This window comes from Quercus lobata, chromosome 6, assembly GCF_001633185.2.
Source record: "Quercus lobata isolate SW786 chromosome 6, ValleyOak3.0 Primary Assembly, whole genome shotgun sequence".
Classification (NCBI taxonomy): domain Eukaryota; kingdom Viridiplantae; phylum Streptophyta; class Magnoliopsida; order Fagales; family Fagaceae; genus Quercus; species Quercus lobata.
The window spans coordinates 31,342,764-31,369,880 of record NC_044909.1 but is presented as its reverse complement, the minus strand read 5'-3'; the positions used below and the strand labels follow the sequence as shown (position 1 = coordinate 31,369,880).

Genomic DNA, 27,117 nt, shown 5'->3' with positions numbered 1-27,117 from the left:
GGCGTGGGGGAACAAAATGAGCAATCAAGACCTACTGGATACAGTGTGTGACTTATGAATCAAGAAAATATTGATGGGTTTGAAGGTAAGTTTTCTTTTGTCAAAAACATTATAGCACACTTGTAACATGGCATCCAAAGGGTACAGTAGATCAAATGTACAACTTACACTACAAAAAAAGAAAATATTTAGGGTACTGCTTTATACTCCTTGTGCTAAGAAGGATGTACCAGCAGCAACAATAAATAATAACAAGGCTTTATACTCGTTCTTCCAGTTAGGAATCTTCTACTTTTTTATTCTCTCTTTTTTTTATGGAATTTTCTACTTGAACCTTCAACTTTCCAGGCCTCTCCAAGTTGCAAATGCCTCATGGCACAACCTCTGGTAGATTGAAGGGCCTTCTATGGACTCGTTATCAAAGCAGCAGCACTTGGCCTTTCTGATATAAAATGAAAGTTTCACAACAAATAGATAAATTGTGTAATTTTTCAGCCTGAGACAATTTTCTCATAGAAGAGCAAGCTGGCCTCTGCATCAAGAACATCTTTTTCTGAGACCCTATGCACTTCAGAATCTGAAATACAAAACCAACTCATGGAAGCAGGCCCAAATTGCTCATCAGGAACTTCTTTATATGAATCAGCTCTCACACTTCTGTAAACAGTATAATGCCCACTACCAGCTCTTCCAAAGTGCTCCACAACAGAAACAAGTCGGTATAAACAACTTTCTGGGGGGACAGTCACCTGCACCAATACATGTGCTTTAAAAAGGACTGGACCTTGAAGGGTTTTTTTCTTTTTGGACAAGTACTGAACTTGATAGGTTGAAACTCATCAATCGAAAGCAAAAATATGCCACCAATGTCTACCATTGGTTTAACAGGTTTTGGAATATGCCAAGTAAATTGTTGTCAATTGCACAAAAATAACTCTAGAAGATTCTATATTAAGCCCATACATACCAGTATTAGCAAACCTCAACCTACCTTGTCATCATCAGATTGCATATGCATGATTGCAGACATGGATTTTGAGCATCCTTCAGCTTGGGCCATATTGGATTCTCCCTTAACAGCATGTAATTTTACCATGCATTCAGATTCATCTGAAGCAAATTCATTTGAATGTACATCCTCTCCCATCAGCCCATAGATGTAATTCAGTTTTCTTGTATCAAATTGCATATTGAAATGATTGGAAAGAGGTTTTGGTTTCTCATATTGTAGCTTCACTTGCTTTCTTTGCAAATTTTCTCCCCAACTATTTATTCCAACCCCCCTTGTAATAAAAGGTAGCAGGTCTAAGTTCAATGGAAAAGAAATATGGCCCTACAATCATTAGCAAGAAGTTTTAATTTCTTTGCAAGGAACATTTCTGTGCTACTTATTCAAAAGTGTAGTGAAAAAGAAATAGAGAGAGATAGAGAAAAGATTCAGAAAATATTAAGGGATCAAGTATAACAAAAGAAAGGAAATTCAATTACCTGAAGTTTGACTGGCTCTCCAAACATATTTATTGATACACGTTTTAGATGAATGCAAAGAATCTGCAAGTATAAGATCATATTGACGAGTGCGTTAAAGTTCAAATACTAAAAGCAAAACCCATTTTTATAGATAATAACTTGGGTGTAGTACCCAAAATTGAAAAGAAAAAAATTATGGGGATAGAATTTAGGCTTTTCTAGGGATTTGGATTTAGCCTTTTGGTGTACTTTAATGCAGGGTTTCATGGATTAGGACCATTAGGTTATGCCTGGTTCCAACAAAATCTTTTCTCTCTATTTCTTTTTTCCTTTTTTTTAATTGTCATAAGGAAGTTCCAGCTGCTTCTTTTTTTTTTTTTAATGTCTAAAAAGAGGTCCATCCTCACCCTGGTTTTCAAATTCCTCCCCTCCCTTATAGATCTTGCAAAGTAGTCTACCCATGCACATGTTAGCAGGCAGACACATTGCTCAATCTGTGTGGAGCAAGGATTTTATCTAAAGAATGTATGAAAATCCAGTCCTTGATAGGTGTAATGACTTCCAGCCAGACTGATCCTACAGTCTCATAGCAACCACCTAAACAGTAAGCCACTCCCAGTTTTTGTTCCACCTCTACAATATCTTTCCATGTCAAGTTGACTGATGAGAAGTGTCTTAGGTTACATTACTAAAAAAAGGGATCAGAACCTGTACCTTTGGACAACGAGCAAGACTTAGTTGCTTTAGCGTATACGAAAACTTATTTGACCACGGTAGTTTTTTAAGACAGAGAAGTCTTCGGCAGTCACAGGTTTCTTGCTCACTACATCTCCTAAGTTTTTCAATCTCCATCTGAAAAACAAATGCACAAAAACCACAAAGTTAAACATAAATAGAGGTCAATTGCTTCAAGTTAAAAAGTCAAAAAATTTTCAAGATCCACACTTGGACCAACATAAAGAAGCCACTTCATTTCTTGCATGAGGTAAAACAGACCTGAAAGTTAAACTTTTATGATTGGGGTATAAATAGACTGCTCACATTGATTACCTCATTTGCCTCTACTGAAGACAAATACTTTATTCCAGCAATATGCCAACAGTTGCTGCAGTGGTAATTTTCAACGTGCTCGGCAACAATGAACTGCTTCAGGCAATCCTCCAAAGTACATCCAACCATCTAGTGTTTCGTGGAAACAAGAAAAGTGAAAGAACAGTCATAAAAAGTAGCACCACCATTGTAGGAAAAAATGACCAGGAGGATAGAAATCCAAGTAATGGGCTTAAACATACACAATGTTAAATAGTAAAATCTTCACTTAACATACAATTGTGGAACCATTATTGAGCACCGGTGACAGAGGCAAGCTATGAAAAGATTCAAAACTCATTGAGATCTGCAAAATCAGTAAAGAAAAATAAACAACACAGACACAAAGGGACAACTGACAATTTGGCAAATGAGAAGAGAGAAAAAGGAGAAAGGAGATGTACGAGACTAAAATAGTTGCTTGGAAAGTTTATGTGCAAAAAAAAAAAAAGAATGCTATTGTAAGAAATTTGCTCCTATTAGCTCTCCCAAACCCAAGACAAACCTAACTGGTTGAATTAAGGAACAAATTAAGTAAAATTCAAGATGGATGGGATAGTGAAAATGCATCGCATAGTTCTATTTCATGAACACACAAATGACAAAACAATAAACAGAGTTATATAATTTGGATGCATACCAAACATAGCTTATGCATGCAAAACTGAGACAGACGTGTGAATCAAATAAGCCTTTAAAACTTAAAGCATTTCAATTAGAGTTGTTCTTTGTGAAGGCCACATGAACCTGAGATGAACAGCTTTGACAAGTTAAGATGCTACCAAGAATTCCATCAAATGGTCCAAGGAAGTGCTTCTGCCATCTTTCCTGCTCACTCCGATCCTCCCTCTTTGGAATGAGAATCCTACAACTAGAAGCAAAAACATCAACTAAAGAACATTGATTTGGAAGATAACAATCTGAAAACTCCTCTCTTAAAGAGGACAAAAGATGAAGGAACGCTTCTGCTGCATCCTACACGAACATGAAATTGAAAATTAGGCTCTGGATCATAAAGAGCTCAAGCTGTTAAAGCATTCAAAGGGAACCACCGCACCTGCTGGGCAGTCAGATTAAAATTTGGAATGTGATGAGACATAGCTAGCATTAGTCTTCGTGGACTCAATACCACTCTTCCCCCACCAACTTCACATAACTCTGCAGATATGGACCATTCACTAGTTAGATTAGACCCACCAAGTAAATTTTGTTCACAGAACTGTACAACTTTCATTAACAAATCATAAGTCTGGAACTGATAGAATCATCCCTGAAAAATTTACAGAAACAGTTGCAAAAATTACGAAAACAAAGTTGGGAGAGGAGAAAATATAATTGTTGTCGTCATAAAGTGGCAATTGTCCAGGTTAATGTAATCCAGGAAATCCAAGATAACTAGGAACCTTTTAATCAGTAGATTTTTATATTCTTTTAAAGAATCAAAATGCAGTAATGCTGGGTACATTTTAATCAAAAAGCTAAAAAATTTAAAGTTCAATGTAATTTGATGCATAAATTGCAGAGTTTCACTGTAAAGGCAATTCAACTTAAATTTATTTAATTGGGAACACAAATTGCAAGCAACTAAATTGCTTTATGTTCATTAAACAAAGCGGTACAACATAAGATTGAAGTACATGCCAATCTTTACCTAATGAACACTTTAAACACAATTCAAATAATACACAATATCTTAAATTTACCTTCAAATAAAGCAGCCAAAGCAGCTGTAAGCGGCAAGTTTGCAACCTGTTCCTCATCCATGGATAATTCACATTCCTCTATAACCTTTTGAAGAAAAGGTTGAAAGTATAAACAGCTAGCCAGAGCCTGACAGATTCTCCAAATTTTAGTTACCGAACAAGAAGAAGATATCACCATTTTAGGTCCTCTAATAGATAAAACTACAATTATATTCAGTTTGGTTACTAAGAAAGAAAAAAATTAACTTTGAATATCATAAATTTCCCATTTTTTTATAACCAAATTAGAAGTCCAATTACAATAAGTATCTCTTCCTTGTTTCCCCTTTTTCCCCCACCTTTCCAATTTTTCTCAGCAACCAAGCAGAAATTAAAAGTACACCTCTTTAGGTGTTGCACCTTAAGTTCCTCAATTGAATTCAGTTGAAATTAGTCATGTGATTGCATTAACCAATAAACTACAAAGTTAAATTTAATTATCCTTGGAAAAGATAACATTGTTTTTGCTACATTGGTCAATACAACCATCTAGTTTACTTCAATTGGTGAACCTAAGGTACTGTATAACAGTCTCTCTTTTTTTTTGGCCAAACAAAAGAAACACATTAACTCGAAAGTAATCATACCTGTAAAATTACATTGAGAAAACAATTATTACCAAGATTTCGCAACCCTGGTACCAACCAATTCTTCTCTGAATCACTGGATCTCTCAGAAAACCAAGGTAAGCTGGTCAAGTTGCCAACTTTACCATCTCTTATAGCCAAAACCAAACCAACAACACCCAAAAGACCAGCCAAGTGAAACCCAGAAGCTGAAACCCAGTTCATATGAGACAAAGCCCTAAACCCATGTCTGAGATTACTTAGTATTGTCTTTAGGCTTATGCCTCCTTCAATTTTCATTCTATTTGAACCAATATGTCAGTATATTTGTATTTGAATCTGTAACAAAATGTATAAACACAAAGAATCAGAGAGCACACCAACAAAAAAAAACTTAAAAAGAGTTGCAATTTAAGAATGAGAAATACAGAACTTTAAGTTTACAAAGTCGAATAAAAATAAAAACACAGAATTACAAATCCAAAAAACACAAAAAAAAAAAAAAAAAAAAAAACCCAGATAAGTGATCTAATAGAATGAGTAGGAGAGTACTTAGTCCATGGATTCTTTTGCAAAACCCTCGAAGATTTTTCCGTACAAGCTGGCACTCTCTCTCTCTCTCTGCGCGCAGATTGATCACGTGCATTTCACATGCATTTCTTGGAATGTCAAAGAATGTTGCTGTAATTTGGGCCTGTTGGGCCCAAAATATTTTGGCCCAGTAATTTTTTACTCAACCAAACGAGGGGGGAAAATTGAGACCATGTAAATAAAAGGTAAAATATTATTACACACTTCGTGCGTATTGCCTTTTGATGCTTTGATATTATGTTTTAAAAATACGATTTTGGTTAAAATTGTGAAATTGAATACAATTTCACGATTTTTAATTAAAAATGTGAAATGAGATTTTTAGTCATATGATAGTTATTAAGTAAGTGTTAACAAAAAATATATGATTATCATTACTCTAAATAAAATATAGGTAGACAAATTTGATAGTTGGACAATGGACAATGGGTTTGTGAAAATTATTTTGAATCTATTATAATCAAGCTTGAGTTTAAGTATTTTTTTAAAAAAATGAACTCAATTCTTAAGAGGAAGTTTGGTTGTGTGCTTTACAACTTGTAGTTAAGTGTTGCTTATGAGTACAAGGCTTGATCAAAGTATACATAATATCATATAATACGTACATATGTTAAAAAAAAAATGCTTATATGTATTTGAAATTAGATTATGTAAGTTTGTAAATAAGTTTATTAGATATCAAATTATAATTTGTAATTTATAAATAAATAAGTAATTAATTTTGTAGAATTATATATATTTTAACCATATAAGGTTTGTGAATATAATTTTAATATTTCATAAACAAAAATGATTCTATCTATTTAACTAAACGAAAAAAAAAATTTTAACTATAATTTAGTTACTAAAAATTAACATAAATTTGTGAATGGATAACAAATTTTATTCATAGTGTTTACTATATATGAGAATAAATAAGTTAATCAAATAACTCATCAATAAGTTCAAGCTTATTCGACAAAAAAAAAAAAATGAATCAAGCTTAAACATATAATATAATTTAAAAATAAGTCTGAGCTCGCTTGAATTCAAAATAAAATTAATTGAACACTTCTGAACTTTTAATACTTAGATTGACTTGACCTGTTTACGAACCTATTTGAAGGGAAATGAGACGACAAAGAGATCAAAATACCTTGAACTCGAGAGTTTAAGGAATAAGCAACAAAATTTATTTGAAAAGATACAACAAACACATTTGTCATGTCGAGACAAATATTAAAAATCCAAAGTTGTTCATCTAATTATATTTTGAACATGAACTAAGCTCATGTTTATCATTAAACTAGATTGCATGCTTAAGTTGGTCCCCTTTTTTGTCGCAATGTTTGAGCTTATTAAAAATTCCTAGACAAGGTCAAAGAATTTTCCCTCTTTGCATTCTACACCAAAGTAAAGCGCCGTTAAATGTGCCCTCATCTCAATACTCAATGACACTCGGCTTGCATGTCAATGTTATTGCTTATCTGTTCTATGAGCACAGAACCTGTATCTCGTACATAGCGGTAAATGACAAATTTTTCCATAATGTGAGACTGCGAATAAATACTGTGAGTGTGAGCTGCTGAATGAGGCTTTTGATTCCAGAATCCAAAACAGGAATTTGCAGAGTAGAGTTTGTCATATATGCCGTGAAGCAAAGTTTCGTACTGACTTACAAGCAACAAAATATTACTACTCGGAATTGACTAGCACAATTTATGTATGAATTAGGACTTTGGACCTGCGACCATGGATTGATGTAAACTGAAAAAGATAATTCAATACTACATTTGAAATTAAATATATATATTGAAATATTTCTTTTTAGTTATAATCAGAGTTTTACATAGAGCAAACCATGTTATGTTATATTATATACTGTGTAAAATAAAAAAAGAGAGGACATCTACTTTTTTTTTTTTTTTGGCTAAGACAACATTTCTATTAAGCTAACCAGGAAGCCAAATCCATCTTCAAAGCATCCAAAACAGAGGGAGGCAAGGAAGAAACATTACAACAGAAACTTGGGTTTAACTGTTTAAGAGAGAGATGACCTTAGCCAAGGCATGAGCAACAACATTTAACTCCCTTTTAACCCAAGAGAAAGAGCAGCTAAGGAAAGAACTCTTAAGATACAATACATTTTCAAATACTGTTCTAATGTTCCAGCAACTATTCTCACAGTCATCGTTTAAAGCATCTATACAAAGCTTTGAGTCGCTTTCATTCATGATCTTCTTGTACCCTTCCTCGGAAGCTAACTTCAACGCCCAAGTAAATGCAGCAGCCTCTACCTCAATAGCATCACAGTATACTTGTTTCTTAGCCCAAGCTTCTAATATTTCCCCCCCCTATCATCCCTTGCCACAGCAGCAACAGCTGTAAAATCTGGGTTTACTGCCGCATCAATGTCGATTTTAATTGTACCTGGAGGTGGTTTATGCCATCTCCCTTTGTTGATCTGATATGCTCTTCCATGTTGCCAATTACACTCACCAAGTTGACCTTAAGCTCCTTATTGTGCAAAATTTGTTTCCTTAGATTCCACATGGCCTCCAAGGTAATAGCTATTCTCAAAGGGGCATGCTCCGGAAGGTCCAGGTCACCTGTCACCACTTTTACTAAGACTTCGCAGCTATTGATATTAAGTAACTCAGATCTGTAGTAACAGTTCAACCCAAACCAGATAGCTCTCGCCATAGTGCATTGGAAAAATAAATGAACAACAGATTCCTTCTCCCCATTACAGCAAACACATACTGTGTCAGCTATTCCCATTCTTTGCTCCAAATTGTCCATTGTGGGCAACAAATTTGAGTTAACTCTCCATAACATCATTTTCAGTCTCTCATGGATTCTCAACTTCCACACTTTTTGCCAGTTTACACCTAGCATCACTGGTAGAGATTTCATGGATGGATCTATATGCCGACTTGACAGAAAAACACCCTTTGGGGTCTTTGATCCACATGAGACTGTCTTTCTTAGGGGAAGGAGGTAATGGGATTCTTTTAATGGCTGCTACAGATTCAGGTGCAAACAATTCAGATAATCTTCTCTCTATCCAAGTATGGTTAATGGAATTAATCAGACTTGAGACCATCATTGGATCAAGTGAAACAGATTCATCCTTCAGTTTTGGTTTAAACCCTCAATCCAAGGATCCAACCAAACATTTACTGATTGCCCATCCCCAATCTTAAAGCAAGCACCTTTAACAATAATATCTTTTTGCATTCTCAATAGCTTTCCATACTTGTGATGAGAGCTGAGTTGAAATCCTTTGATTTTCTATACCCCAACCCACCAACCCTCTTAGGAAGACAGCTTATCCCAAGATTTCCAAGCCAATATACCTTAGAGGCTTGTGGGTTCCACCAAAATCTTTTCATTTGGGATTCAAGACATCCACTTGACATAACCGCAACATGTAAGAAAATTAATATTATTTACCTATATTATGATATGCTTAGGTGGATGCTATACAAATGTTTACCTTACATTGTAGAATCTAGTATAAAAAAACTCTGCAGCAGCTATATAATTCATCAAACCTTCTTTTGGTATTTTATCAAATGAGACAAGATGTGATGAAAGGGAAATTACTACAGCTCCCTATTTATAAACATTAGCATGGAATGCAGGGTCACTGAAGCAATGTTGGTTCCCATGAGCCCTCAGTAACAAATATGCCTCATTTCATGGTGAAATCATCCATTCTTTCCCTACCTCTACAGCCTGGTTCTTTTCAAGTCATTTTCTCCATCTTTCTAACACTTCAGATAATCATAACATCAGCAAGACACATCAACAACCCACAAGCATCTTGGCCAAGTGGAAATTTAAAAACTACAATCATCCAATATCAAAACTTGTCAATCTAGTTTTTGAAATTCTATTGCCTTTTCCAAAGTACAAATGAGGTTTTGGTAGTCAATTTCCCAACACAACTGCCAAATAGCTAAAACACCTTGTTAGGCTCAAATCACACAAAACTGGACATTGCAGATTCAACAATGACAACAATAATAAATCTACACTAACCCGATGGTAGCGCTTTCTCTTTTTTTGGCGGCTCCACTCACCTATCAATTATTCAATGACTTAGTAAGCCATTTTAATCTAGCCTCTAGGTCACCCCCTCTGAGACCCAACCACAAAGCCGCAACTCATTTGATCCTATCCTCAATGAGCTATGTCTGATTACTTGACATGTTGTCTAGCTCTGATATCAAATGTTAGGAACCCATGGGTAAAACTCACCCTAAAAAACCAGCTTGCAAGGGGGAGGGTACCCAAGAGCTTATAAACACATGGTTAAGCTAACACTTAATCCATGTAGGACACTCGGATCATAACACTACAAGGTTACTTATCTACACATATGTAATAGTAACCTAAGTGACTGCAATATAACAGGTTTTAGTTTTTTCAACCTCAGATAGATTTAGTCATGTTTTCATTATAAAAAGTGAATCTAGATCCATAGGCCTAAGCTTGTTGTATACATGATGACACATTAAGTGCCATTACTACCTAAAGCTGAAGATCACTGACCAGTCTACCAAGGAATTTAATTACGTTTAATATGCTTACTTCCAGTGATTCTATAGATAATTTAAAAAAAAAAAGTTAATCAGGCTAAAGATAACTTGATTGTGAAGAAACTAAAGCAAATCTTTGTCCACAAAAAGTTCACAGAAAGCTCAAACAATCTAGGTACACATATTGACAAGGCTACAACAAACCACTTGCAATTAACAACAGCAAATAAAGAAAAGTGAAAAACTATCTGCCCTTGTTACCTAGTAGGTCCATAACTCAACACACTGAAAAGTAAAGCCTCAATGATGATACTAGCTGGATATTTTTTTTAATTAAGATTGAGGGAAAATCAGAAGAAGAAAGAATGAAAAATATGTACACAACATATTTGACGATTTTCACCATCAAGCTCATTTGTCTTATGGTTTACCGCTTAGCTCGCTTAGTGAAATAGTTGAGGGCCAACCTAGAAAATCGGACAAGGGTGAAAAATATTTGCAGGATTGAACGACCCTTCACGACTCCCTCCCTTATGCCCCTTGCAGTTCTAGCCAACACTGGCACTGTTGTCTTAGTTTTCGGGCTGGCTACCTCCTGCACCGAAGCTAATCAAGTAAAGATGAGATAAAATTCATTGCTCCAAATCAATTCAATGAAGTCGGATTAAACCATGAAATGCTACAGAAGACATAGATAACCTGCTGGAGCCATGTCTGTTAACCGACGCAACCTCTCTTCAGCTAAGCGAACAGCTCGAGTGGAGCTTTTAACACCTTGGTTAATCTCCTGGCTAAACAACAAACGAATGGGTCTGCAACGTGATATACAAAATAAAGGCTAAAATGATTAGCAAAAGAGCTCTTTATCAATGATACTAACCCTAAATCACTGAGCTCCATAGTAAGGTCACTAATCTCCATGCCAGACAACCGAACAGCAGCCATTGTGTCAGGGAGCTCTTCTCTTGTAACATCCATCAGCTTTTCTAGTGATTCTGCTGCTCTCTTGAAAGCCTTCCATATGCCACATTGAACATCAAATATATAACTATCAAGAAAAGTGAACACAATATGTATAAAAGAAGTAAATATTTCATCACGCACCAGAAGAGTTGGTATTGCAGAGAAAAAGAGCCAAGTTGCTGAAACTGCAACCTACATGCGAAATGCACATCTATTAGAATCCACCACATACTATCACCAAAAACACCAAATTGAGATAACTAACAATTCTCTTAAAAAAACATAGCTCCATCCAAACCAAAACTTCATTTTGTTTCGAAGAAAATGAAATCATCAAAAGGAAAAAAATTTCATACCAATATACATTAAAAACGCATAACCATAATCTACAGAGCCCTCAATTCTCACACAGTCTTACTCTATCCCTTTTTTCATTTGGTGTAACTGCAAATTTTAATATAAAATTCATCCTCCAATGTCCTTTCCACGTTAAAAATAAGACTTCCCTTTGAAATTTTCTTTTTAAACATAGAGTGATACTTCAACTACTACAAATTTTGCTATATAAGCCTTATTACAAACTAACGCGTCAACTTTTAAACACGAAACAAACAAATCATTCATAAATTTATTTGTTGTGTGGTCTAATGGCACATAAAGAATCAAAAGATTCAAAACAATCATTTTTTTTTTTCACACAAACTTGAAATAATTGTCCCATCATGTAATTAATTGAACAACAAAACTTAAATCATCTAAGTGAATTCAAGTAAAAATTGTCTAACTTGTTTCAATTTAGTTGAAATTTAAAATTAAAAATAAAAAATAAAAAATAAAAAAAGTAAATACCGCGCAAGCAATGACTTGGAGCATGACGATGTGACGGTTGGTGAGGTTCCACTGAGGGAGCTGAAGAGAAGAGGATCCGACGGTTGATGTGTAATGAGAGGAAATTGACGGCTCAGATGCTGCGGTTGCATTGTACTGTGATTGTACGACCGACAGAGACAGTTGGAGAGGTCGTCTCATGAGATTGTAGTTTTTACGGCGGGAGTCGATGTTAATGGGGAGGCTGTATTTTTTGTAGTTTGGGTTTTTTGCGACAACGTTAGCGAGCTCTAATTTCAAACCACACAACATTGTTGTCTGTCTCTCTCTCGCTCTCACTCACTCTCGTGCTCTATAGCTCTGTGCGTTTGTGGGTGTCTTTCTGTTTACTTTTCCTCGCAATCTCCGAAGTGAGGAAACACTAGGTACGTTAGTAGTTCGTGAGTATTCGGAGGGGTAGTTAGGTCATATGAGACCACTTATTTCTCATGCTTTTAGCACCGTCGGATTAGTACTCATGATCATGAATTTAAATTTGATTAATTTCGGCCGATAATGTTTTCTAAATGAATTTAAATATAATTAATTTCAACAATAATGTTTTTAAGAAAATGAGTTATTTAAAAAATATTTTTTTTTATAATAATATCTTTTTTTTTGATGATTGGTAGCAACTTTAAATTAGTTGAAAATTAATCTTCTAACTTCCCTCCTTTTTTTATGCTACTAAATACTAAAAAATACACACACAAAAACTATATTTACACGTAATTTTTCTTCAAAACAAACAAAGCGTAAGGAAGAATTGAAATCCGGTTTACACAAAGTAAGTAAGTTATTACTTGTTGTTACTTGTGGGCAACAAAAATAATTTGAGTAGGGGTGAAATTGGTCAATCCTCCATATAATTTTCGTTAGAAAAATGATTTTCAGCTATGCAAGATTAGGAGCCTTCCAAAAAAAAAAAAAAAATGAAAGGATAATAGAAACACTTTTGTTCTCCCAATATGCATATCAAAAGTTCAAGATTATTCATCTAATTTTATTTTAGAGGTAGGTTGAGCTCAAATTTATCATTATGCTCAAGTTTGAATTAATTTTTTGTCAAAATTTGATTTTGTTCACAAAATATGTAGGATCCATTTGGTTGGAGGGTTGAAAAAGTGGGAGAATAGAAAAGATTTTAATTTCCCTCATTTTTGTTTGGTTGGAAGTAAAAAAGTGAAATGATGAAAAAAATAAGTTTGTATAAATTTACTGATGTATCCTTATTAAAAAATAATGCCCAATTAAAATTAAAAAAGTAACAAACCAAAAAAAAAAATCATCCAAATTTATTATAAATAAAAAAATAAAAAAATAAATAAAAATCACTTCTACTTAAAAAAAACAAAGACAAAGACTGTTACGCCACACCCAAAAAAAAAAAAAAAGCAACCCCCAGGAGGAAAAACAAAAGATGGCCAATATACTTAAGCATGGCATTTTGGTCAAATTAATAAATCAAACTTTCCCAACTCTCATTTTAGGGAGAACTTTCTCATGGACCTTTACCCTTTTGTTTTTTTCCTCTCCCCCTCCCAACTAAACATTTTTCAAAAAATTTTCCATCCTTATTTTCTCTCCTTTTTTTTTTTCATCCTCACTAAAATTCACTCTATCAAACACACCCTTAATTCGCAAGTTTGAACAATTAACTTTATTCTTTTTTTCATAATTATGAACTAAACTGTAGTTGAAATTGTACTATTTGAAATGATTAGATTCAATGAATTTTGTTTATAAATTTATAAAAAATTAGATTCACCAACTTTGCATTGTTCACACAAAAAAAATGTGCACGTGAGTATATCTATTCTTCGTCTTAAAAAAGATAAAATACTATTTTAGCCCCTAAACTTTACAAAAAAACTTGTTTGTCATTCCTAAACTTTAGAAAGTAGTTAGTCGAAGAGCTCAATTCATTTACATTTACAATACAACCGTTTTTGCACTCCCTAAAAAATCATTACTTCATTTAATTTGCTCATAAGCCAAGTGGCAAACCTTTTTTTTTTTTTTTGGTTAAATGGAAAATGCATTGAAATCAACTAGCCATAAATGACAAAATAATGGCTGAAAGCCTTAGGGAGTACAATCCAGAGGTATCCGAATTCAAAATTACACATAAAGCATCAGTGGGAGGAGTTTCTAGAACAACAAAATCCCCAAAAAGGAAGCAGAAGATTGTCCGCACATTATTCGCCTCCCCTCCCAATACACATGGCTGATCATGATTCGATGGAATTGGCCTAGGAGATACCTGCAGTCAGTCAGCAATGAAGAGTATGATCTGTTAAGAGGATTTCTTAAGGTCGACAATAGTTTTTGCATCCAGTTCCACGAGTAATTGGGTGATACCAAGCTGGGAAGCTAGACAAGCCCACCTCTTAAAGCCCAAAACTCAGCAACGATACTGGTTGAAACACCAATGCATTCAAACACCCAGGAACTAAATTCAATGTCAAACCTAAATAAGTATTCAAACACCCGGGAACTAATAAATTCAATGTTCTACTCTTTCAGTCCCTTGTTGATCTACTTTATTTTTAAACAAGAAATTATCATTTAAAGTAGAAAAAACCTATCAACTAAAATTTATATCAACTAAGGTCCTTGCTCAACCTTCTTGTCATATTTCACACTAGTTGAATTTTACGGATGGTCACCACCGGAAGCATCAAATAATAACAATAAGTCCAGTGTGGCAAGTTTGTTGGACTCTCCACGATTTGGACAAGAAAATACATCAAAATTCGAAGAAAAAAATATACCCGTACTGTAAGTCTGCATCTTTTCTTTTTCTCATACTGAGGTGACTGAATCACAAAGCTCTAATAGCATATTAAGGTTGCATAATATTTCACAACTATTTTAGAATTTAGCCCATGGACACTAAGGAACAAGTGAATAACATATCTGACACACCTACAACAGAATCGATACCCATTGATTCTACAAGCAAATGCAATCTACAACTCTTTGACCCTCCAACAGAGTGCCTCAAGTTGCCACAGCCAACAACAAAGTTACAGTGTTAGTAGTCCAACAATTGGTTCAATAAAATTTCCAAGCAGCAGCAGGGCAACACTTAGCCTCTCCTAATTTCCTAGCCATCTCCACACCAAATACTGTACATGGAAAAAAGAGAGCAGAAAGAATGGCTGCAGAACTTGTTTTATTTACAAAGCCAACAAATAGGATTTCTACTAAATGAAACAAAACAATATGTACAATAATTGAATGATTAGTCTGACAAAATACATAACATCAATGTAGTTTATAAAAGAGAAATGTGTTTCAGACATCCAAGGAAGGATTGAACAGCACAAGCTCTCAAGCCCGGCAAAGGCGAAAGCTCTTAGGCGGCCACTGCGAATGTTTTGAGAAACAAGCCTTTGGATTTGTCATCATCAACAATAATATTGTAAATGCATCAACATCCGATCTTAGAGTAAGAAATTAATGTGCTCAATACCAAACATTAGAAAATTCTTTGAATCGCAAATTTATTTGTAACAAAATGTGAAGAAATAAAACAATTTAGAGGAGTTTAAACTTATATATTATATAGGGATGAACACCTCCAGCATTCAAGGAGAGACTAAAGCAGCAATAGCAATTGCAACCAAGGAAGGCAGAGCACTGAGGCAGCCACTGCAATTGTTTTGAAAAGACATTTAATTTATCATCAGTGGATATAAAAAACTAACTAACCATTTAATTTAAAAAACAAAGACAGTACCACCAAAACTTTTCAAGACAGATTGAGATTTAGAAATTTGGGAATAAAATTTTCAGTCAAAAAAAAATTTAGTGGGAACAGCTAAGAAACATGGCAATGAGGATTCCATTCTAACAAAAAATAATAAAAATAACAAAAGCAAACAACCAGAATAACTAGGAATTTACTAAAAAGACATCACTCACTGCCAGCTATTTCTGTATGTCGAAGTAACAACTTCCAGACATCCAAGGAAGGATAGAGCAGCATTAGCTCTCAAGCCTGGCAAAGGCAAAAGCTCTTATGCAGCCACTGCAAATGTTTGAGAAACAAGCCTTTGTATTTTTCATCATCAACAACAATATAGCAAATACCCTATGCCACAGATTACTATTAGAATGAACTATTACCATTATAATAAAGACTTACAATATCCGCTATCAAACATTAGAAAACCCTACAGAAGACAAATTTATTAGATGCATAATGGGAAGAATGCAAAATATCTAGAGAAATTGTACACCAATAAAATCAATATCATATAGTATCATGGGGTGAACACCTCAGACATCCAAGGAAGGATAAAACAGCACTAGCTCTCAAGCCTGGCGAAGGCGAAAGCTCTTAGACGGCCACTGCGAATGTTTTGAGAAACAAGCCTTTGGATTTATCATCATTGGTATTTGGTAAATACATTACAAATTCCATAACTATTGAATATTTAAATCAAATATAGTCCTGCCAGATCTAAAATTCATGATAATGAAAACTAACAATTTGATAACATAATTCCAGAGAAGGCAAAAGCTTTCAGAAGTGTATACAAACAAAAAATTACATCTAGGTGAAAGAGGTAATAAGTTTCAGACATCCAAGGAAGGAATAAGCAGCACTAGCTCTCAAACCTGGCGAAGGCGAAAGCTCTTAGGCGGCCACTGCGAATGTTCTGAGAAACAAGCCTTAGGAGTTGTCATCATCAACATTTGTAACTTCAATATGCATGAGTGTTCAAGTATATATGGATCATTAAACGCATAGAATATAATAGAAATAAGATTTGGATAGCATGTACCACCCTAAAATGATCAGCTAGACAACGAATAAGACAGCTGACAAAGTGAATCAGATGGATTGATATGAGGGGACTTGTTCATCCCTAGAGCAATCACACACACTGCTGAAGGGGCAGACGTGCAAGTCCCATCATAATTTCAAAAAAAAAAAAAAACCGACACTACACTAACAATGCAAAATTCTTATACCCACAGAATACATAACAAGATGGGTACCTTACAAAGCACAAATACCAGACACACAGTAACCATTAACATTCCAATTACTAAACAATCAGCTAATATAAAAATTCAAGATTTACCCAAAAACATAATTGAAAAAAAAAAAAAAAAAAAACCCACATACGCAAGGACTAAATATCTGTCTGAAAATAAAACAAAACATATTAGAAAATCACAATGAGCAACATGAAAATATAAACTTTACACAAAAACAAAAAGACCCACATAAGCAATAATTTAGAGGACTGGATATCTATCCGCAAATCAACCAAAACATATTACAAAAGCACAATTGAGATTGCCAGATACGAAAAACCAAATAAATAATAGAACCTGTTTGATGAAAAGGGTCAATGAGAGGCGTTGCTAATGTTAAAGAGAGAGTAAGAGTTGTTATAGGGGGAGAGGAAGCGTTCATGGAAGAGGGTGAGGTAAGAGAGATAGGAGCTGAGGTAGTGATTTATAGTGGTTTGGGACAATTTAGGGTTTTGGAGATCTCAGGGTTTTTGTGAAATGGACGGCCAAGATTTGTTGCGCTAGTGATGAAAGGTCCATCATGGAACGTTCTAGACCAACTTTGGGTTGGGCCTAATTGGGCTTTTGCTTTCGGCCTGCAGCCTAATTTCTATAGCCCAAACAAATTATTACTATTATTATAAAATAAATAAATAAATTCACGATGTTTCAACTTTCAAATAGCAATAGCTGCATGTACTATCAGTTCTTTAATAGTTAAAGATTGAACTATAAAAATGAAAATGACAAAGTTGGCCATCCATCTATTTTTTTACTATTATTATATATTTGACCACTTTCTAATAAAAGAAAAATATGGTGAATCTACAGTGATCACCTATATGGTTAGGCAGTTTTAATAGAGTCCATTTGTGGTTTAGACTTTATTACTTTACCGACTTGAAATTACCTCTATTAGGCCTTTGTAATCCACCTCTCTTAAAAACAATAGTAAATATGTTTTTCTCCTTTCTTTGCAGTTAAAAATATTATATAATATAAAATAAATAAAGACGAGAGAAAACAAGATTAAAAAGTATTATTGATAAACATTTTATACAATGTCTTCAAACTTGCATTTACACTTGCTATCTCAACAACTCCAAAATCCATCATCTCAAAAGTATCCAAAAAATTCATAGCCTGTTTGAGACATACCTACATAGTTTTTTTTTATGAGAATTAATATCAGTTTCACATGTTGCCAAGGTCTCATGAAGACATACAAAAAAGAACAAGCCCATTGATGAGAGTTAATGCCATGTGTATGAATGAGAATATTATTTAAGAGTTTCATTATCCCATACTTAGTAATTCATAATAGTAAGATAATAGCAATGGTGGTTAGGCTATTGCATCTCTGAGACAATAGCAATGGTGGTTAGGCTATTGCATCTCTGAGACAACGTGCCTAGTAATGTTTTATTGTATCGGTTGATAAATTATCCTACAGACAACATCTATCATCTAAAAAGAGCAAGATAGTCTGCTAATCAACTTGGTAATCCCCCCATAAATAAAAATAAAAAATAAAAATGGTATTCCCCAAACTCAAGAATTAACGTATACAATTAGTATTTTATGTTATAAGATATGGTGAAGCACCAATGAAGTAATATTTCTTAAATTTTTCTCTATCTTGAGATGAAAAAATATCCTCTATAGAATATTAAGGCGAAAATACATTTTTGGTCCCTATATTTTGTCATTTTATAATAGTATATCATAGTGATCCTTTAAAATCAAATGATGGTCCCTTTAACTAGATTGCCCAATTGTTAGTTTATCAAGTAGACCACACCCAATTAAAGCATAAACTTTTATTAAAGCCTAACAAAAGCCTAGACGCCATGTGTCTTTTCTTTTTATATTTATGAGCATACAAAAATGCAATGCATTATGTTCCTTGCATCTAAAACTGCACTGTATTGTTACCAAAAAAAACTAAAGTGCACTGTGTTCCTTTTATATATGTTCTACATTGGCAGCATTGCTTGAACTTATGAGTTTTGTTTCTTCACAAATTTGATCTTTTTCTCATCATCCCATATTTTCCCTAGATAATTTTATCTTTTTAATTTTGGTTTTATATGCTTGATCAGTTGTGCCAACCTTGATTTGTTTTTAGGAGATTAGTTAGGTTGCTATAGAGATGAGATTTATTGTTATTATTATCATTATTATTGTAGAAAATGGGGGGCCTTGGGCCTTGGGCTTTGTCTGAGGAGGCTTAGTGGTCCGAGGATAGATCAATAGTAAGGAAGATGTAAGACTTTGAACTTCACGAGCAAGTTATGACTGTAAAAGGTTGAGGGAGATAGGCCGAGGAGGAGTATCTCCTCAATTAAACGAAGCAGAGGTCTAAAAGTGTGTTCTGTTATCTAGAGTGACGTTCCAGTAAATTCTATTGATAAAGATATGCACTATGAACGTACATGAAAAATGGGAGCTGAGAAATATCTAAGAGAAAGTTGTTACCACCACATTAAATGCTATGCAGCTAACTCTCTGAGCGCATTAATAAGGAAATGATACCTAAACAGTAGTTTTCAACCTTACAGCTACTCCCCAAAAATTTCAGGAGAGGGCTGATGTGACAAGGATTAGGATTAACAATCTAATTTACACATGGAGGGCAGAGATCAAAGAAAGAAAGAGAGTATAAAATATAGGGAAGCCCTGAGAGAAAGGGATCGAAAATTAAAGAAAAGAATACTGTAGCACTAAGGAATTGTACTTGTAATCCAATTCAAGAAATATATACAAGAATTGATCTCCTTAGATTGCACCGAGGACTATTTTTCCTCAGTAAAAAACTAGACTATCTCTACCTTATTGTCATTTGGATCCATTACAATTGCTACCCAACTCATTATAGCCCAGCTTTTCAACCCATTCTCTACAAATTCATTGTATTGGACTTTTTGGGCCTAAGTTCCTCCATCCTTTGAGTTAAGGACTCAAATTGTGACCTTACAATTATTATTACTATTTTTTCATTATTATAAGGTTTGAAGAGAAAATTGCTAAGAAAATTCACATAGAATTGATATTGAATTAATTTTATACTATGACGGATCAACGTTAACCATAACTTTTATAGGAAATATTAAGTTCTTTTTAAAATTTTTTAAAAAAAAATTGGTAAATGTTTATAGCAAATTAGACAATTTATATACCTTGATTTGAGTTTAGAAATAATAATAATATTTTTTAAAATTCAGCTCCCCCCCTCTCCCTCCTAAGTAAAAAATCCTGAGTATGCTCCTGTTTTGAACCTATTTCTATTTTGGTCTCTACTTTTTTATTTTACTATTTTTAGGCTCCAAAATCAAAAAGTGTTATCGTTTTAGTTCTTACCGTCATCTCGCTAATGAAAATATCTTACATGGAAGATAAAGTGAACCACTGACACACTAAATGCCGTTGTGGCTAATAAAATAATATTTTAAAAAACCCATCATTTAATAATGCCACGTCAGCATCAAATAATAATTAAAAAAGACACGTCAACATCAACATCAACTTTGACTTTAAAAAACTAAATTATCGATTTTAACAAAATAAAAAAAAATGAAAAAAATAGAATTAGAACCCAAAATACACATGAATTCAAATTTGGTTTCATCTTAAACATGAACACACAATAACACATGTAGGGTCACGTTTTTCAGGTCAAGCCCAAGATGCATAGGACCTTAGACCAGTGAACCCGATACAATGAGTTTATAGAGAGTGGGCCAAAGAGCTGAGCTTTAGCGTATGGACAACGATCATCACGGTGTTCCTCATAGGCCGAGTTTACCAAAGAAAATTGGTCCTCGGCATGATCCAAGAAGTTTTTCCTGGTATCCCTAGTAAGTTGGGGGGGGGGGGGGGGGAGGATCCCCTCTTCTGTTTCTCTTTATTCCCTTTTTATAGTCGTTTTCTTCCTCCTGAATGGGGTCCCTAGGATAGGTATTTGTCCCATCAGCTTCTCCCTTTAGTTGTTGGGAGTGGTTGCAAGGACAGAGAAGTATGGCTCTGTCTGGCACAAGGCACTAAATGTAATAATGGTAGCCTTTCCCTTAGACGCTTCCGTTTTCTCCGTTGTCTTTTTCTGCTTTAATGCTTTTCCTGCTCCGTGGAACGATATGCCAGAGTCTCTTCGTTTGCCCGAGACGCGTTCCTGGCTATGAGACATTCTTTTAATCTATCCAACCCATGTCCCTGTCATTTCGGTACACGAGGCGCGCTTTAATTAGGGCCCTTTCACGAGGTGACATAAATCCAATGGCTGAAGACTACTTTGGAACTCAAGCGAGAATGATCTCATTTGTAATTCATTCTTGGGGTTTTGGAGCAAATTAATTGCCTCTAGATTCGTCCCCTATATAAGACGCACAGTGGGAGATAGTCCCCATTTATTTGTAGACCCTTGAGTTTTTCAGGTTTCTAACTTCCCAAGTGTTCCCAAAGTCCCTACTATAAGAGTGACTGAGATTTAGAGAGTGAAATGGTCATGGTTAGGGTGAGGATGAAGGAACCAAACTCTCTTCAAAAGCCTTGGGTATCTCCGAGATTCCAAATGGCCCGGTCAGGACAAGGGAGACAAAGGCTCAAGACCTTTTTTCTCCTCAACAAGGCAAGAAAGGAGCCTCTTCTTCCTTCAGCCAAAATTCGAAGCGGGTGGAGGTCGCATCAGATTTTTGGTGCGACAGCATTGGGTCCTCCATCCAGTGTCGAATGTCATGCACGTGAGGGCCTGGATTTTCCATCACCGGTACCATCCGTGCTTACTCGATTGCTGCTAGAACGATATTTGCTCAGCTGCTGCCATAGCAGGTATGGGGATTGGGCATCCCCGCTTCTTCCTCTCTTCTATCACTGGTGCCACCCAGGTGCCTCCACTTCTTCTTTTCTTCCATCATTGGTGCCACCCAGGTGCCTCTGCTTCTTCTTCTCTTCCGTCACTGGTGCCATCCAGACTTGCCTAGTCGTTGTTAGAGCAAAATTGAAGGATCTATCATCCTCGTATATTCCTTCTTCTTCTTCTTTTTTTTCTTTTTAGTTAGCTTATGATTACAAGCTTGTTTAAGCCCTTTTATGTATATTGTACTATCTCTTTTTCTAATAAAAGATGATTTTATTGCATTTTACGTATCATTTCTCTTCTGCAATAATTATCTTGTGAATGGATGTGCTAGTGTCTTTTCTTTCAAACCATACTTAGAACCGATGCCTTCGTCGATAAAGTTATTGCTTTGAACTTATCGAAATCGACGAGCACAACAGTGCCGACTTTAAATAAGTTAACTATACAAGACTAATCGGGATAACAGCTGCATGTTCTTTATTGCGAACGGGGTGACCGCCTAAGGATGTGTAATCCGAAACAAACCGTCCGAGGGGGTCGCTGGGTATTAGGGTTCTTTTCCGCGTTTTTGATGATATTCGTAGCTTTAACTTGTTTTAGTTGTATGGTCCAAGAGCCGAGGCATGACTGTACCTGGTTTAAACACAGAAAGGCACCATGGTGTGTTAGTTTCCATAAGGCCAAAGGGCCGAGGACCATGCAATACCTCTATTCTGCCTAAGATTTAGAACCTTCTTAGAGTTGCTAGTATCCCGTAAGTTTGAGTCCAAGGATCATGCAATACCTTAGTTCTGTCTAGCACTTGGGCTCTTAGAGTGTCTAGTTTCCCCATGGGCTTGAGTTCGAGGATCATACTTAGAACCGATGCCTTCGTCGATAGAGTTATTACTTTGAACTTATCGAAATCTACGAGCACAACAGTGCCGACTTTAAATAAGTTAACTATATAAGACTAACCGGGATAACAGCTGCATGTTCTTTATTGCGAACGGGGTGACCGCCTAAGGATGTGTAATCCGAAACAAACCGTCCGAGGGGGTCGCTGGGTATTAGGGTTCTTTTCCGCGTTTTTGATGATATTCGTAGCTTTAACTTGTTTTAGGTGTATGGTCCAAGAGCCGAGGCCTGACTGTACCTGGTTTAAACACAGAAAGGCACCATGGTGTGTTAGTTTCCATAAGGCCAGAAGGCCGAGGACCATGCAATACCTCTATTCTGCCTAAGATTTAGAACCTTCTTAGAGTTGCTAGTATCCCGTAAGTTTGAGTCCGAGGACCATGCAATACCTTAGTTCTGTCCAGCACTTGGGCTCTTAGAGTGTCTAGTTTCCCCATGGGCTTGAGTCCGAGGATCATACTTAGAACCGATGCCTTCGTCGATAGAGTTATTACTTTGAACTTATCGAAATCTACGAGCACAACAGTGCCGACTTTAAATAAGTTAACTATACAAGACTAACCGGGATAACAGCCGCATGTTCTTTATTGCGAACGGGGTGACCGCCTAAGGATGTGTAATCCGAAACAAACCGTCCGAGGGGGTCGCTGGGTATTAGGGTTCTTTTCCGCGTTTTTGATGATATTCGTAGCTTTAACTTGTTTTAGGTGTATGGTCCAAGAGCCGAGGCATGACTGTACCTGGTTTAAACACAGAAAGGCACCATGTTGTGTTAGTTTCCATAAGGCCAGAAGGCCGAGGACCATGCAATACCTCTATTCTGCCTAAAATTTAGAACCTTCTTAGAGTTGCTAGTATCCCGTAAGTTTGAGTCCGAGGACCATGCAATACCTTAGTTCTGTCCAGCACTTGGGCTCTTAGAGTGTCTAGTTTCCCCATGGGCTTGAGTCCGAGAATCATACTTAGAACTGATGCCTTCGTCGACAGAGTTATTACTTTGAACTTATCGAAATCGACGAGCACAACAGTGCCAACTTTAAATAAGTTAACTATACAAGACTAACCGGGATAACAGCCACATGTTCTTTATTGCGAACGGGGTGACCGCCTAAGGATGTGTAATCCGAAACAAACCGTCTGAGGGGGTCGCTGGGTATTAGGGTTCTTTTCCGCGTTTTTGATGATATTCGTAGCTTTAACTTGTTTTAGGTGTATGGTCCAAGAGCCGAGGCATGACTGTACCTGGTTTAAACACAAAAAGGCACCATGGTGTGTTAGTTTCCATAAGGCCAGAAGGCCGAGGACCATGCAATACCTCTATTTTGCCTAAGATTTAGAACCTTCTTAGGGTTGCTAGTATCCCGTAAGTTTGAGTCCGAGGACCATGCAATACCTTAGTTCTGTCCAGCACTTAGGCTCTTAGAGTGTCTAGTTTCCCCATGGGCTTGAGTCCGAGGATCATGCAAGACCTTGGTTCTGTCTAGCACTTAAACTTAGGCTCTTACAGTGATTTATTTTCCCATAGGTTTAAGTCCGAGGACCATGCAAGACTTTGGTTCTGTCTAGCACTTAGGCTTAGGCTCAGGCTCTTACAGTGTCTAGTTTTCCCATAGGCTTGAGTCCGAGGACCATGCAAGACATTGGTTATGTCCAGCACTTAGGCTTAGGCTCTTAGAGTGTCTAGGTTTCCCATAGGCTTGAGTCCGAGGATCATGCAAGACCTTGGTTCTGTCCAGCACTTAGGCTCTTAGAGCATCTAGTTTTCCCATAGGTTTGAGTCCGAGGACTATGCAAGACCTTGGTTCTATCTAGCACTTAGGCTTAGGCTCTTACAATGTCTAGTTTCTCCATTGGCTTGAGTCCGAGGACCATGCAAGACCTTGGTTCTGTCCAGCACTTAGGCTTAGGCTCTTAGAGTGTCTAGTTTCCCCATAGGCTTGAGTCCGAGGACCATGCAAGACCTTGGTTCTGTCTAGCACTTAGGCTCTTAGAGTGTCTAGTTTTTCCATAGGCTTGAGTCCGAGGACCATGCAAGACCTTGGTTCTGTCTAGCACTTAGGCTCTTAAAGTGTCTAGTTTTCCCATAGGCTTGAGTCCGAGGACCATGCAAGACCTTAGTTCTGTCTAGCACTTAGGCTCTTAGAGTGTCTAGTTTTCCCATAGGCTTGAGTCTGAGGATCATGCAAGATCTTGGTTCTATCTAGCACTTAGGCTCTTAGAGTGTCTAGTTTTGCCATACGCTTGAGTCCGAGGACCGTGCAAGACCTTGGTTCTGTCTAGCACTTAGGCTCTTAAAGCGTCTAGTTTTTCCATAGGCTTGAGTCTGAGGACCATGCAAGACCTTGGTTCTGTCTAGCACTTAGGCTTAGGCTCTTACAGTGTCTAGTTTCCCCATAGGCTTGAGTCCGAGGACCATGCAAGACCTTAGTTCTGTCTAGCACTTGGTTTGGCCATCAGCTTCTCTCCGTAGGGGATCCAGCGGACTGGACTACTTGGCCCACGAGAATTAGCCCCTTGTCAAGTGCCCGGGGCACACGTCTAACGTCAGAAGCCCCTAGGACCACGTTTTGCTTAACAACCCTTCCCACGTAATCAACGCTTCAAAGTGTGGGCCTGGGTGGAAGCTGAGTAACGACAACGACGATGTGTTTTAGGAAGTAAGGGGGAGACTTTCGTGCAGTTTGTACCATCGCCACAACGGTCTTTCTGATGGATTCCTACTAGCAGGAGCTTGATCCCACCGTGATTAGCTGTTGCACTTGCTAACACACGAGCTCTTCCTACAGACGGCGCCAATTGTAGGGTTACGTTTTTCAGGCGAAGTCCAAGATGCATGGGACCTTAGACCAGTGAGCCCAATACAATAAGTTTATAGAGAGTGGGCCAAAGAGCTGAGTTTTAGCGTATGGACAACGATCATCACGGTGTTCCTCATAGGCCGAGTTTACCAAAGAAAATTGGCCCTCGGCATGATCCGAGGAGCTTTTCTTGGTATCCCTAGTAAGTTGGGGGAGGGGGGGAGGATCCCCTCTTCTGTTTCTCTTTATTCCCTTTTTATAGTCATTTTCTTCCACCTGAATAGGGTCCCTAGGGTATGTATTTGTCCCATCAGCCTCTCCCTTCAGTTGTTGGGAGTGGTTGTAAGGACAGAGAAGTATGGCTCTGTCTGGTACAAGGCACTGAATGCAATAGTGGCAGCCTTTCCCTTCTCCATTGTTTTTTTCTGCCCCGTGGAACATAATGGAGTGTCATTACTGGTGGCATCTTGCCTCTTTTACCCTAGGCTATATCTCAGCCAATGAGGATTCTCCCATGGCTGAGGAGGGTTTTTCCTTGGGCTGGGCCCCTGGCCCAGTGTAGACATCGACATGGGCCTATTAGTCTTTTACCCCCCTACAACACAAATCCAAAAAATTCAATCACAAGAACACAAACATAGAAAAATTAAATTTACCAACAAGAACATGGTACTAACATGAACTTTTCTTACATTTTCTTATGCTTAGAAACCAAACAAAAAAACACAAAATTCAAACCCAAATTTTCAACCCCCAAACACAAAACTCAACCCATATTTTCTTATGCTTTCTTAGAAACCAAACACAAAACTCAAATCCCAAATCAATGAACAAAACCCATCTTAGATAACCCGCAAATAGCCACACAACCTCAGATCCAACAACCCACACCACCTTCAACCCTAGATTCTAAACTACTAAACCCATCACCAAATTTGGACTTAGTGAGAGAGGAAAAGAGAGAAGGGGATCAGGCTCATTGTTGTCGCAGACGTCCGAGTGTTACCGTAGGTAGTGGGCTTTACCTCGTTTAGATCAAAGAGAGAGAAAATGATAGATCGGGTTTAGAAAGTGTGGAGTTTGGCCGTGAGAAACGAGAACCACCGCGTGGAGTGGCGGTGGTGACAAGCGATTGCAAAGAATGAGGGGTTGCTCGTCATGGTTGTTCAAATTGCTCCGGCCACCGAGTCCAAGCCAAAAACTCATAAAAAATATGGACATAATTGTTCAGCATTAGGTCTGAGAGAGGTTGAGAGAGAAAGAGTAAGTGTGGGTTAGAGAGAGAAAGAGAGAGGCTTTGAATTTGGGTTTGATTTTGAGTTTGCTAAAATTTTGGTTTTAGAGATTCAAGCTACAATCCCTTCAACATATTGTTTTTCTTCCATTTAGGGTTGACATTGCATTTAAAAATTTACGGGCTGATAACATATGAATGTTCTTTGGAAAGAAGAAAAATCTAATGAAAGGGATTTTTTTTTTTTTAATTTAATGAGATTTTTGGTTTGTTTTTTAATTTAATTTAATTTAGTATTTAGATGTTTTTTTTTTTTTTTAGAAACTATTTAGATGTTGACATGGCAATTAGTTTAGTTAATTAAAATATTTTAATGTTATTATAATGGTCACGTCAGGATTTAGGATGCCAACGGTGTAATTCGTCTGTTAGTGAGATGACGGTAAGGAGAAAAACAAGAGCGTCTTTGTGATTTTAGGGACTAA

At 36.5% G+C, this 27,117-nt stretch overlaps 2 protein-coding genes, 1 long non-coding RNA gene and 5 other non-coding genes across 12 annotated transcripts; all 8 read right to left on the bottom strand.

Annotated features, from left to right (window-relative positions):
• Positions 1-48: 48 nt before the first annotated feature.
• Positions 49-5,529, bottom strand: LOC115995030 (ubiquitin carboxyl-terminal hydrolase 27). Of its 4 annotated transcripts, none has more exons than XM_031119432.1 (11): positions 5,420-5,529; positions 4,889-5,206; positions 4,263-4,389; positions 3,617-3,717; positions 3,307-3,534; positions 2,798-2,866; positions 2,521-2,649; positions 2,185-2,322; positions 1,489-1,551; positions 992-1,333; positions 49-749 (listed from the first exon to the last, which is right to left on the bottom strand). In XM_031119432.1, the coding sequence occupies exons 2-11, from the start codon at positions 5,165-5,167 to the stop codon at positions 492-494; spliced, it is 1,734 nt and encodes a 577-aa protein (XP_030975292.1). In that variant the 5' UTR covers positions 5,168-5,206; positions 5,420-5,529; the 3' UTR covers positions 49-491. The 4 variants fall into 4 exon arrangements, with proteins under 4 accessions (XP_030975292.1, XP_030975294.1, XP_030975291.1 ...); XM_031119431.1 differs by having other exon boundaries at positions 71-749; positions 2,512-2,649; XM_031119434.1 differs by lacking the exon at positions 4,889-5,206 and having other exon boundaries at positions 5,420-5,499.
• A 4,570-nt stretch (positions 5,530-10,099) lies between these two features.
• On the bottom strand, positions 10,100-12,210 carry LOC115950984. Of its 2 annotated transcripts, none has more exons than XM_031068275.1 (5): positions 11,797-12,210; positions 11,089-11,139; positions 10,865-10,998; positions 10,684-10,775; positions 10,100-10,579 (listed from the first exon to the last, which is right to left on the bottom strand). In XM_031068275.1, the coding sequence occupies exons 1-5, from the start codon at positions 12,085-12,087 to the stop codon at positions 10,557-10,559; spliced, it is 591 nt and encodes a 196-aa protein (XP_030924135.1). In that variant the 5' UTR covers positions 12,088-12,210; the 3' UTR covers positions 10,100-10,556. The 2 variants fall into 2 exon arrangements, with proteins under 2 accessions (XP_030924135.1, XP_030924133.1); XM_031068273.1 differs by having other exon boundaries at positions 10,100-10,590; positions 11,797-12,191.
• A 2,524-nt stretch (positions 12,211-14,734) lies between these two features.
• On the bottom strand, positions 14,735-17,290 carry LOC115949598. The gene is made up of 2 exons (XR_004083023.1): positions 15,745-17,290; positions 14,735-15,471 (listed from the first exon to the last, which is right to left on the bottom strand). It is a non-coding gene; the product is annotated as an uncharacterized LOC115949598 (long non-coding RNA).
• LOC115951105 lies at positions 15,111-15,233 on the bottom strand. The gene has a single exon (XR_004083231.1). It is a non-coding gene; the product is annotated as a small nucleolar RNA SNORD14 (small nucleolar RNA).
• LOC115951108 lies at positions 15,775-15,896 on the bottom strand. Its single transcript, XR_004083234.1, has one exon. It is a non-coding gene; the product is annotated as a small nucleolar RNA SNORD14 (small nucleolar RNA).
• On the bottom strand, positions 16,098-16,220 carry LOC115951106. The gene has a single exon (XR_004083232.1). It is a non-coding gene; the product is annotated as a small nucleolar RNA SNORD14 (small nucleolar RNA).
• On the bottom strand, positions 16,398-16,520 carry LOC115951107. The gene has a single exon (XR_004083233.1). It is a non-coding gene; the product is annotated as a small nucleolar RNA SNORD14 (small nucleolar RNA).
• LOC115951055 lies at positions 16,603-16,703 on the bottom strand. Its single transcript, XR_004083191.1, has one exon. It is a non-coding gene; the product is annotated as a small nucleolar RNA snoR99 (small nucleolar RNA).
• Positions 17,291-27,117: the final 9,827 nt, after the last annotated feature.

Coding starts and splice junctions, on each gene's coding strand:
- LOC115995030 (XM_031119431.1), bottom strand. CDS start 5,167: ATGAAAATTGAAGGAGGCATAAGCCTAAAGACAATACTAAGTAATCTC. Junction 2,650..2,797: donor TCAATAATGGTTCCACAATT/GTATGTTAAGTG, acceptor ACGAAACACTAG/ATGGTTGGATGTACTTTGGA. Junction 1,334..1,488: donor GAGAGCCAGTCAAACTTCAG/GTAATTGAATTT, acceptor TAATGATTGTAG/GGCCATATTTCTTTTCCATT.
- LOC115950984 (XM_031068273.1), bottom strand. CDS start 12,087: ATGTTGTGTGGTTTGAAATTAGAGCTCGCTAACGTTGTCGCAAAAAAC. Junction 11,140..11,796: donor TCCAAGTCATTGCTTGCGCG/GTATTTACTTTT, acceptor TTTCGCATGTAG/GTTGCAGTTTCAGCAACTTG. Junction 10,776..10,864: donor ATGGAGCTCAGTGATTTAGG/GTTAGTATCATT, acceptor TTTGTTGTTTAG/CCAGGAGATTAACCAAGGTG.